Raw genomic sequence first — 12,713 nt, forward strand, 5'->3', positions numbered from 1 at the left:
TTCATACACCTTTTTTCTTTTATTTAGGAACAATCTCGTATAACTTTCTATTCGCAAGATTATTGTTGAATATGTGGATAAATTTTAATATGTTACGTATTACTGATGAACTGTTACATATTATTGATATTAGTATTAAATTATGTGGAAAGATTATCTTTCTCTTAAATCGATTAAATTGTATAAACTATGAGTGACTAATCAAATTTAGGCAAATTCGTATATAGTATTCGTATATAGTAAGAAACAATATAAATTCATAAATTGTGAGATTGGATTTTTGTTACTATCGCCATCTTGTGATATTTTGTAAACTTATTTTTTTTTTTAAATGTTCAACGTCTTTGGGAATTGACAAAAGTCAGTTTTTGCTGACTTTTGTCAATATGAAAATATTTTAATGATTTGCTTTTGATATAATCTCTTTTTTTCTGTAACATATTCTATAATATTTTATAAGATAAATCAGAATTGATTTAATATCCAATAAGTCTAAAATAAATAATTTAATCTAAAGGTTTTTTTCGTGTTATTCTGAATTCTTCTCTTTTGTGATATGGATTGTAAGGATCATCGACATAGAATTTTGGTCGTCTCCAATACTTGGTTACCATTGTATCAAGTAACCAAGACTGTGTACCATTAATGAAAATATGCTGACGTAATCTGCGCTTTCTACCTTCTGTTTTTCTCCACATATGTTTGTCATGTGCAACATATCTTCTTATCCATATACCCCTATGAAAATAAATATCATTAAATGTATGATCACTTAAAACTATATCATATTCATTCTCTGTATGGCATTAATATTATATCTACAAGATATATATTCTTTAGACTTAAAGCTTAACAGTTTTACCAATTTAGCCTATAAAATCTTTTGATAACTGTTTTAACAGTCTTCCTCTTTCCTTTCTTCAAAGAAAACTTTGTTAAGGTCCTTTTTGGAGTAATTAATGTATCTTGCACAGAGATAATATTTCCATGTGGCATTACTGCACTGTAAAAATTATAATTTTAAAATGTAAAATATCTCATGTACAATTCTAAATATAAAAGATGGCTATCATGTACCTATCAATCGATGATTTCTCTTTTACTCTATTTATATTAAACCATGTCTGCGTATATAAAAAAGAGGAGGATCTATTTTGGGTAATATTTGTAATAAGTTTCGGATATTCTTTGAGTAGAAGAGTACCAACATTTCCTACAGTCGCATGTGACACGATGCCTGAAATATAAAAAATGAATAGTAAATTATTAACGATTACAAAATAAGATTTACATCAAAATTACGAGTAAAGTGAGACATTCGAATGAAATTCAAAAATAGAAGAAAAAAAATAAATACACGATAAGACGAAACAGATAAACTACGAGTGGACTGTTCCTTCTGTTAAGAATGTTATGTGATCGTTCCGCTCCATTATAAAATCTAACCTAAAAGTATTCCGAAATAATATTTTCAAAGAGGCAATTTAGAAAAGGACAGAGGTGTTTGAAATTATGCGTAAGAACGAGAACGTATGACAAATAGTCGTAATGAGAGAAAATATTATCGATATAGAAATATCCTTAATAAAGCGTACCTCGAACTGCAGCGCTAATAACGCGCAACATTCTTCTTTCGCGTAGTTCCGTTCAGTGGCCAGCTGTTTTGTACCATCGTTCCCTCTTTTCCTTCGGCTGCCTGACCGGCCAACCCGAAAAAGATGTTTCGAATTGGACTCAAATTTCGTGCACGGTCTAAATGGGGTACGTAAAGTGGTAGTGCTATAAGAAAAATAGTCTTCTGTCATACGATTTCTTTATTTGACATTACTTAGAAAAGAATTCTCTTTTTGTGGTTAAAAACAGGACAGAGACAAAAAGAGAGAAAGGGAGAGAGGTAAAGAAAGAGAATGAGAGAGAAAGAGAATGATTGGAAAACAACATTTTCTTAGTCATTGATCTTTTATTTAAATTTTTCTTATTTCTCTATCAAATTCGTTTGCTTTTTTGAGGATTGGAAGGATGCGTATTCTTTGCACATTACTTGGAAATTATGAATGAAGACAATTACACGAGTTGTCAGTGATTATTGTAACGAATAAGATCAAGGTTGTGTACCTCGTGTGACAAGATGGCTTAAAATTAGGAATCTTATATAATTCTGGGAACATTGACTTGACATACGCTTGACCTTTTAGGTAAAAAAACACGGTTACTCTAGACTGTATCTAACTGCCAGGTACTACGAAACGCGTGCTCGTGTCAAGTGTGAACCGGAGGGAAAGTAAGAAAAAATTCTGTTATGACAAGTTTAAATAAGTTTGATTAAAATCTATCAAAAGATTTTATCTATGATTCTTTATATGTATAGCGTTTATGATTTGAAATTCTCTTACAAATTTTTCTTACATTTTATTTTATCATATGGAAGTTATTTTCTTAATTATTAATTCATTTAATATGTAGAACATATCGTATAGACAGGTAAGGTTATGTTTAAATAGATTACCATTCGTAGGTACAAAGTTTAATATGATAATTGTGATAACTTTTCAAAGCAAGTTCATATCAGAGTATATAAGCATAAAAAACAAATAAAATATGTATTTCACTAATATATAATAGAAGAACATGTTATAATGTTATAGCTTTTTTTTAGGTTTTGCAAGGATGTTAAACTTACGTCCAGACTTTCTGGACATAAGTATTCAACCGATTCCAAGAGAAGGTATTTAAATTTATGAATGCTGAAGTTAAACCTTATAGATAGGTTATATCTGTATGATTGTATAGTAAATGTTATATCAATGATTAATGAGAAGATGCATGGCAGAAATATGATTTTTATTTGATTTTGATTTGATATGTATTTTTATTCAGTTACAAAATAAAATTTATACATCTGTTTTTGATGGAAGCGAGAAGAGCAGAAGTTCCGGTACATTGGTAGCTTTAGGAGCCTTAACTATTGGGACCATAGGTGTATTGGCTTTTGCAAAAACTAATCCAGACTTTCGAGCGACATTAGAAGGATGGATACCAGGAACGGATAAAACAATACGAATCATCTTTCAGGAAGACTCTAATTATTTAGAGTTAATCCTTACACGTTTAGATGCTCTGAAGGAGAAGTAAGTTAGGAAAAGTTTTCCTTAGATATAATTTAATAATTGTCAAACAATATTAACGTTTATGTATTTTTTCTAGAATATCAAATATAACTTCCATTTTCTACAAGGGTACATCGGAAAAAGAAGAATCAGGTCAGGTTAATCGAAAATTATTAGATTGCACGAAGTTTGAAGATTATAAACGTGAGCTTAGAACCTTATCCGTAACAAATTAATTTACAATCGATCTTTCCCATTTTCCCTTCCTGCGTTATCATATAAAGCATTTATAATTATACAAAAATTAATAAGCTCTTTATATCTTAAAGTTTACTTACTAACATTTAACAAGTTCATGTGTATACTATAGCTCCAAAATCAGCTTTTGTAGAACTGATAAACAAGAAGGAATCATCTACTAAAGAACCTTATGCTGAAATTCGAGTAAGCAAAGAAACTAAAGAAAATCAAGAAGAAATTCAAGGCGGTATGCTTTTATTTATTTATTTTTTTTTATTATTTAGATTATAATATTTAATTCATAATCATACTTTATCGTAAACTTGTAACAATTAATTGATATGTACTTATTATATTAATTAAATAATTTATGTATTACACAGTTACTGAAAAGCCAGCATCTAAAGAAATACCAAAAGAATTAATGCCGGAAAATCTCGTCGAGTTGGAAACATTTTGTGGCCAAACTGCGGCTAAAGCTATTGCTGCTTATAAGACAGCAATATGTGCATTACAGGATTACAATCGTGATGTAATTAAAGTAGTAGAAAGTGTCGATACATCGGTACCCTCTAGCATTTGGAAGAGGTATACTTTTAAATTGCACAAAATATGGTTTTATAAATAATAGAATTACTTTTTTAACCAATACAATTTATTATAGATTAAAAGAAGCCACGGAAAAAAGAGAAGAAGCATTGCGTGAAGCAGAGGAACATGCTACTAAAGTCTTAGATTCGCTCAAGCAAATGTATTATTTGATCGATGAGCCCAAATTTGATGCACCAGCTCATGTGAAAACTGCGGCAAGGAGAAATATCAAAAAAGTGTTGGATGATCTTGACGATGTCAAACAGAAATTCGAAGATGAGTTGGAACATGGAAATATACTGAACGTTATTGGAAACAAGTGAGAGCGGCTCGAGAGAAATTTGAGGAGAATTAACATTTTATTCCCTAGTATAAATATTCCAAGAAAGAAATTTTCCGTCAAGGAGGATGCATTGATCTTTTCGTTTACACATGTACAATACAGTGATTTATCTTCAAAAGAAATTAGCAACAACTACAGGTAAATATCAAATGATATGGATAGTTATGAATGGAAATAAATATCTGATTAGTATTATTAGAATTATTTTTACGAAAATTAACGTACCAGTGTATTTTCTATTACAGACAATTCATACTGCCAAAGTAAAAGCTTGCCTAAAAGCATCAAAGGAAGATGTACGGATGAGAAATTAAATGAATTAGTATGCCTAGAAATTGAAAGAGAAAAACGTATTCTCGAGGAAAGAATTCGTAAGAAGGTAGTTTCTTTTTTCATTATATTAATCTATCTTAAGAATAATAAAAAATTTCAAAGGATGTTGATATTGATCGTTAAACACTGATGCTGTTGTGATCTTTGATCAAATATTTATAACACGAACCCAGTTTATGCTAATTATCCTATGATCGATATCATAACATTATCGAGAGTATTTGATGGAAGTTTATCATATTTTAATAGTGTAGGTGTAGATATTATCATAAGCGAAGATTAATAACATTGGAAACTCATAATATGTAACGCGTTATAAAGATATTACCTGTGTCTCTCGATTCTATATGGTTATGTGTATATATGAGTACATATATATATATATTCATTGACTCAAAAAACGTAAAGAGGAGTTGGAAAAATGTTGAGAGGAGGATGGTAGTGCTTCAAGAGAGAGAGAAAGAGAGAGAGAGAGAGAGAGAGAGAGAGAGAGAGAGAGAGAGAGAGAGAGAGCGAGAGCCTACTATTCCCTTCGGGCTTTTTATCTATTTCCATTTGGAACATGGCCAATATTTCGGCAGCAGGAGGCAATATTATCTCTTTAGACTAGTCTCGTGGTATATCCGTACTGTCTATACGGATAGTTTAGGCGAGATATCCCTTTCGAGAGAATCACTATGACTTACTGTTGTCCATTCGTTCCATACTCTGCATCCGTACTATGCAATGCATTCTTGTGTGTGAGAAGAGATATAAATCTCTTCGAGGTCCGATTGACGAACTATCTCCCATTTTCTCTCTTTCTCTCTCTCTCCTTTTCTCTCTCTCTCTCTCTCTCTCTCTCTCTCTCTCTCCTCTCTCCTCTCTTTTGTTTTTAACCATAGCTAGTAGGGCTCGTCGGATATTCTTCTATTCAAAGGGATTTTCTTCCCTTTCTTTGCTCTTTTTTTTCTCATATCTATTTTTTCTAACCATTTGAGAGTAACAATGCTTTTAGGTTATTTTTCTTGCGTCAGATTTCTCGCCAATTGTGTATTTTTCACTTAGAATGCTTGTTCAATTTTTTAAAGGAAGATATGATGTGTACTTCCTACTTTACGAATTTGTATTTTTAGCTTCTTGTTTAAAAGAAGTAACTTCTTGGTATACTTTTTGTTTGAAGGGTATTTTCACTCGATTTCTTATCCTCTTTTTTTTTTTTTTTTTTTTTTTTTTCTTTCTTTCTTTCTTTTTTTTTTTTTTTTTTAAGAGAAAATTCAATCAAAGGGAAAAAAAAGTCGGATGGTTCGTTAAACACAGTAAATAAATAAATGTGACAATATTTTTCTGTTGGAAAAACGATCGGTCTACATTTTTCGGATAATCGATTCGATGTCCGACTCAGCGTACTTTATTTGTGAGCGAAAAGGTCTGACGTCAAATCCCTTGGCTATGTTTCGAAAATTTATGCGCTGACGTGGCACAAGAGGGTCGACGAAATTATCTAAGAGTCGGAAAACTGTAAAACAAAGAAAAAGTAGAAGAAGAAGAAAAAGAAAATGGTAAAAAAGATAGAAAAAGAAGAAATAAAGAATCGTTATTCCACGCCGCTTCGGATTGACTCTGAAAACTCGAAAGTTTCTTATCCGGGCCAAGCCTTTCCAACTTTTTAATGCAAGCTTGATCTCGTCCGATGGTTACACGTTTAGGTTTTTTTAAAAATATAGAAAATACTCCGATCGATCGACTCGATAAACGACAAATCGTCTTAACGTGCATTTGCTTACTTATACGTTTATTTGGAGAAACAGTATTTTTGTTTTTTAACGGCGGATATATGATGGTTATACTTAAGATATTGACGAAAAAAAATAACAAGTTTCATTTTAATCTTTGAAGTAATTTTGACCTACAACGAAGTAAGTTTCGATTATCTTCAAATAAGTTTAATGACTAACATGAAATTGTTGGATTATTATTATGTGAATGTTGACGATCTTGCATAAAAATAGGTAACGCTCATATTTCATCGATAATTATGGTCATGGATGTTGACTATAAGAAATACTTTTCTAAGCCCCTGTACGTACATGCTTTGTTATATGCTTCTATGAAAGGGTTGTCTATCGTAAGGAGCATAAAGTTTCTTGCTTTATCACGAACATAATTATCGACGAGTTATAAAATGTTGTTCATTTTTATTAAAAAATTATCAACATTGCTATTAATTTCTTTCTCACTTAGAATTAATAGCAAAAGTACGTTTCTGATTGAAACATTTAATAATAATATATTTCTAATTTTTTTGTTCTTTTTTTTTTTGATTTTTCGAACGATTTTTGTGCTTTATAACTTTGTTTTCGAGACGTAAACAATTGTTATTCGATACGGAAAAGAGCAACGTAGATTTGTCTTGCGGCAAGAATTCGTTTCGAACTTTGTCCCCAAGCGAAACAAAAACGAAATTTTTCGAGTGAACGAAAAACGATTTCGTTGATACTATTGTACAATTTCTGATATTCGTGATAGACCATGGTATACTGTGTATCTAAACGATGTGTTTCAACTTTCGATCATCTTATTAAACTTTACCAATCAAATCGATATGGGAAGAAGGAAAAATCGAGAAACTTCTTTGTATTTTATCGTATACTTTTTCATGTATCTTCGAAAACATTTAGAAAAGTTATTCGGTTTTCGAGGATATGCAAAAAGGATAATGGATGATATCAATGGTGATATCATCATTGACATCGTTCGATGATACTATCTTCCAATATCGAATGGCATTCGCTCGAATGGCAGACCATTTTGTGGAAAATCGATCGTTTAACGATCGACATCTTGAAAAATTACGATATTCGAGTACGCGCCGGAACTTCGTTCTCGTGAAATCCAATATCCACAGAACCGATACGGTTGATGAAACATCTCGAAATAGTTCTATTCTCTAGGAATGAAATCGCTAAAAGAAAAGGAAACGTAAATCGCCCTACCGCAAGGCGAACCACTTTAACGATCAATCGAAACAGAAGTAATATGTTCGTCAAATCATATTTTCACATATTTTTGGTCTAACAATTTACGAGTTTTCGAACATATCGTATATAGTTATTTATTATGTTGCTATAAAACGAAAAATAATTATACTGTGATAGATAGTGAACCTTTTTCCATGACATTTTTAATAAATTCTTTTGTCAAAAAATATCCATACTATATAATGCAGTATTAAACTTTTTATGTCATTAGTTTCCAACTTATCGAATACCAAGATATATGAATAATTACAAATGGAACGAAATAATTAATATCTTCAATCTTCTGACCTATTCAACCTTCGATAATGATTCTCTTGTGATATTTATATAATTTTATATACATACATATATATTAACAAGTCCTATTTTTGCCCTTAATTTTACCTAAAATGAATCATATTAATAATTTCTCTCTCTCTCTCTCTCTCTCTCTCTCTCTCTCTCTCTCTCTCTCTTTCTCTCTTTCTCTCTGGTAAGAGAGACAGTACGGAAGTACAATGAACAGTAGAAATGAGAAGATAGTACGGAGTAGATAAAGGTCAGCGATCTTAAATATTGAAGGAGTCCGAGAATTGCATGTATCGGGAAATATTTAAGATTGCGCCTTCCAGTGCCCGTTAGAGTATATAATGGTTATAAATTGTCACGTTAAAATTTCAAAAGAAGTCTTGGCATGCGCTTTCGTGTTCGCTTGTCCGCAGGGATTTAGGATGAAACATAACGTTGGTATAGTATATAGTAGATGTTCGATGAGAGAGACAGAATCGTTAAATCATTCGATGGATCGACGGCTACGGAAAGCCGCGAATCTTCTCTTTATCTCTCTCTCTCTCTCTCTCTTTCTCGCACACTCTCTCTCTCACACACACTCTCTCTCTCTTTTTTTATCTATCTATCTATCCATCTCTGTCTTGCTTGGAGCATTGTTCACTTGGCTACACACAACGGCTTGTCGGATCAGTGGTGCGTTAATTATTGACACAGCGTCTCTTCACATAGAGGCGAAGTGCCAGTGGCTCTCGCACGCTAGTCCTGGATTCAGGAACAAGGATTCGTAGGCGTTGAGCATACAAAATACGTCAGGCAGAAGACGACATGCCCTGAGAGAGAATTCAAGAGAGTCGGAGATCGTGAAAATAGGCAGTAACATGTATGTGTATATAAGAGAGAATAAGGGAGAGAGTAAGAGAGAGTGGGGAGACAGATCAAACCTTCGAGACTTGGGTCACTTCCCAATCAGGGCGACTTGAACTAAACCTTAAGTGCGGGTAATTAATCAAAGTCTCATTACGCTTCGACACTTGACTGACATACTGTCCTTTATATACGTATGTACGTACATACGTGTGTATGTGTATGTGTGTGTGTGTGTGTGTGTGTGTGTGTGTGTGTATTTGAAGATTCTCCTTTCGTAGATTGTCTTTCCGTGTCTTTCGAAAGAAATCCTTAAAAGCAATATTTGCTTCCATGTTTATCACAGACATTTGAACTTAAGTATATCGATACTTGTTATATTATATCATTTTTATCGGTCGAGCTAATCCTAAAATTTCACTTTAAAAAATGTCTGATTTTAACGGTCCGATCAACAACATCTGTTCTTTTTTAGCTATTGGAGGAACAGCAAAAATTCGACGAGGAGCTAAGACGACAGCTAAAGTTACACTCACAGATTCATGCGGATCATTTGAAAGAAGCTCTTTTGGTTAAAGAGAAGGAAATGACCAGAGCGATGGAACGTGCTCTCAGCGAACAGTCTGAAGAAGAATCGATGAAGTACAAGGCTCAGCAAGCTCCGATCGTTGGCAGGTTACGTGGTTTGGAAGCTGCCCTTAAAGGTGAGAACTTTCATGATATATTTTCTTTCGAATTGGATAATCCTCTTTTCTTATTTACTCGACATAAGCTACTGTTATTTATTGACATCTTCCGAAGATGTAGTGATTAACCTTATAAAAGAAGAAAAGAGTAAAAGGAAAAACCATTTTCGATATAATACCAATAATATTGTAACTGATATTGCTTTTAATCGTTATCATCTATCCAATTATATCATGTTCATATATCATTCCGCTACACACACAACAATATTTTCACGTACATACATATTTCGATATTATTCTCTTGATGTCCGTGTAGTGATGTCATCGAATATCAAAATTGGTCTCATAGACATACGATTCGTCTACGGAATTACGTAACATGTATCGAATACGAGAGTGCACTTTGTCAACGATAATTTCGTAAATGGATAGCTCTGAAGAGTGATGGAGAGGGGGAGAGGGGAAGAGAAAGATAATGTTTACCGATAGTCAAAGTGAATTTTTATTTACATGGTTTTATTTTTATAATATATTCATACAAAATTTCACTTGGTTCCATCGTTTAATCGTTCTTATAAAATTTGATTAATCTCCTTTAATCCATACGGGAAAGTTTATTGAAAAAGACCAAAAAACAAAAAAGAAAGAAAAAATGAATTATCTATGTGAATGAGAAAAACAGATATAAAAAAGGGATGAGAAGGAGAGGATAGAAAAGAAGGATCGAATTGGGAACGCTTGTCCGATAAAACTCGGCGAAAACTCGCTTGCACGTCGTCATCCGACGAAGCTTGAAAGCTTCTCTCTAATCCACTATCCTTGGTGGTAAGTAAATGTCCGAAAGGGAATATCCTTTTGTCCGTATGCAATGAGTAAAATCTACGTGCTGAATTGGGAAACAAGGACGACGTGATGCTTTTTCCTTTGTCGCGTTTTTCCATTATATCCTATCGTGGCGCTTAATTACAACGACAAAAAGGCGCCGTAAGTATTGTAACGTGTGACATTGGCGTCAAGAGAAAAAAGGAGAAACAGAAAAACAGAGATAGAATAATTCGACCGCATTCTCTTTCTCTTTCTCTCTCTTTTGGCTCCCTCTCTCTCTCTTTCTCTCTTTCTCTCTCGTTCTGATGTCACGCTTTTTCAGCTTCTTCCTAGCATCTTTCGTTTCCCGTTTGTCTTGTTAGTTTCATTAGCTCGGGATCGCCCAATCGAAGCTTAAATAATACGGATTAGCTTAAGTCGGGCTCAATAACAGCGTCGACAATTTTGCCGGCAATGACTTTATCACCTTCGACCTGTTAGAGAAGATTAAAGCTCATAATCGTAGATGATAGTTTTGAGGTGAACATTGTGTCTATTTTTCTTCAGAATTTTTTTACGAATTTCCCTTCCTCTCCTTGATATTCATCTTTTCTTTTCTATTATTTCATTTCATTCCTTATAATTTCCTTGTATTTTTTTATTTTATCTCAAATTCGAGTAACAAATTAACGCAGAAATACGAGATTTATTTGTTACTGTAGTTATTATTCGTAGAAACAAACGCTCGATTTAATCGCGATTACGTTCGATCGTTCTTCATCATAAACTTAACTTTCCCAGCTACCGCCTTTTCTTCCTCCTCCTCCTTTTACTACTATTATCATATCCGGCTGTGGCTACGATGGCGGAAGGAAATGTTGAAATACCTTAGTGGCTGATTAAATGGCGAGATAAACGTAGACGAAGATTTACGAGCAAGTTAATCATCATTTTTTTTTTTTTCTTTTTTTTTTCTTTTCTGCTTTTTTTTGTGAGCAAGCACCATTACCATTTCACCATTACCAATCTTTTCATCTTTTCCCTTCTAGCCGAAAAAACAGCTCGTAATGGGAATTATTCTCTGGTGTAATTATCTGCTCGGCTTGCGTCATACGTTTTAGAAAACTTCATTTTATATTACATAGTTCGTCTAAAATAAGATTTGCAATTGTAAAAACTATGTTCATGATTTTTTATCTCGATTTTCGTCTTTCTTTCTCTTTCTCTCACTTTTTCTGTTTATATAAATCAAAGAGAGAGAGAGAGAGAATGAGAGAAAGAAAGAAAGAGAGAGAGATTCATGCATCGTATTTATTTTATCTAGGTTTAATCTTCTTTCACTTTTTCTTCTCATCGATGCGAATGTTTTTCTTATCCTCATTCCCACATAGTCATATTATCACTATCTTTCTTTCTGAATGAATGCTGAACGGAAGATAATAAAAAGGACAGAAAAAAAAGAACCAAAGAGAAAACAAAAAAGAAAGAAATGACTAGTTATCGGAGAAAGAAACATACAACGTACTCAAGATATAATAATATTTAAGCTCACAGCTAGATGTTTTTATTTAATTTGAAGAATGGCCTCACTTTATTTAACGATTGAAAAAGATGTTTGCGCAAACGAGGTCGTGGCTAGAAGTTAGTTAAGTACAGATCTCCGGATTCCTTCGGGAAAAGAGTGTGGATAGTAAAAGAGAAGAAGAAAGGTAAGTGTACATCTAAGAGAATAAGTAGAGGAGAACGACGTTGATAACGAAAAGAGAATTGACCGAGATAACAAATTTTTTTTTATTCTTCTTGCGAAAGATACTTCAATATGAGAGAAAATAGTAAATGAAGAGAGAGAGAGAGAGAGAGAGAGGGAGAGAGAGAGAGAGAGGGAGAGAGAAAGAGAGAGAGAGAGAGAGAGAGAGAGAGAGAGATTTTGATAAATAAAACTGAGAGACAGAACTTTGTTTCACTTCACAAGAACGACATCACATATTTTATGCCATTTTTGTTACCAGTAGTTAAGATTAGAATTATAATAAATTGATGAACTCCTATCATGATAGGAAAATAAAGAAATTTCGCATATTTTCAACAAAAATCAATTGTATAACGAACTTAGTGTTAAAATTATTTCGAATAATAATTTTAAATGATTTATGATATGTGTAGAATGTTTATCAAGATATTTCGATTGACTTTTCGATATCTATTGGAAATATTTGAAATCGCTTGACTAATGCCCGATAGCTACTACTTCGTCGTTCATCGATGGAACGTGACGTGGCCATTGACGCGAATTATTCCGAAATCATTACAGGTTTTAATGATCTTCGATTCATCATTTCCGTTCATGTTTTGACGAATAACGACGATTAATGAGAGATATGAAATTGTAAATGAGTTAACATTCACCAGAAAGAAAAATAGAAGGTAGTAAAATTAATGGTGTAACTTGGAG

General features: G+C 32.8%; 2 protein-coding genes across 2 annotated transcripts in view; one reads left to right on the forward strand and one right to left on the reverse strand.

Moving 5' to 3' along the window:
• Window positions 1-1,749, reverse strand: LOC124951480 (39S ribosomal protein L35, mitochondrial). The gene is made up of 4 exons (XM_047499932.1): window positions 1,596-1,749; window positions 1,078-1,237; window positions 863-1,003; window positions 1-738 (listed from the first exon to the last, which is right to left on the reverse strand). The coding sequence occupies exons 1-4, from the start codon at window positions 1,624-1,626 to the stop codon at window positions 507-509; spliced, it is 564 nt and encodes a 187-aa protein (XP_047355888.1). The 5' UTR covers window positions 1,627-1,749; the 3' UTR covers window positions 1-506.
• Window positions 1,704-12,713, forward strand: part of LOC124951481 (MICOS complex subunit Mic60) — a 26,603-nt gene continuing 15,593 nt past the window's right edge. The window contains 15 exon segments of the mRNA XM_047499933.1: window positions 1,704-1,741; window positions 1,743-1,770; window positions 2,196-2,281; window positions 2,657-2,725; window positions 2,916-3,128; window positions 3,205-3,311; window positions 3,478-3,594; window positions 3,731-3,935; window positions 4,012-4,235; window positions 4,238-4,286; window positions 4,288-4,353; window positions 4,355-4,419; window positions 4,510-4,572; window positions 4,575-4,660; window positions 9,244-9,472. Coding sequence (XP_047355889.1) covers window positions 1,719-1,741; window positions 1,743-1,770; window positions 2,196-2,281; window positions 2,657-2,725; window positions 2,916-3,128; window positions 3,205-3,311; window positions 3,478-3,594; window positions 3,731-3,935; window positions 4,012-4,235; window positions 4,238-4,286; window positions 4,288-4,353; window positions 4,355-4,419; window positions 4,510-4,572; window positions 4,575-4,660; window positions 9,244-9,472 — 1,630 coding nt within the window. The 5' untranslated portion in view covers window positions 1,704-1,718.

The sequence above is a fragment of the Vespa velutina genome, chromosome 9 (assembly GCF_912470025.1).
Source record: "Vespa velutina chromosome 9, iVesVel2.1, whole genome shotgun sequence".
NCBI classification, from domain to species: Eukaryota; Metazoa; Arthropoda; class Insecta; order Hymenoptera; family Vespidae; genus Vespa; species Vespa velutina.

Coding starts and splice junctions, on each gene's coding strand:
- LOC124951480 (XM_047499932.1), bottom strand. CDS start 1,626: ATGTTGCGCGTTATTAGCGCTGCAGTTCGAG. Junction 1,238..1,595: donor TATTAGCGCTGCAGTTCGAG/GTACGCTTTATT, acceptor TTTATATTTCAG/GCATCGTGTCACATGCGACT. Junction 739..862: donor AGATTTTATAGGCTAAATTG/GTAAAACTGTTA, acceptor TTATTTTCATAG/GGGTATATGGATAAGAAGAT.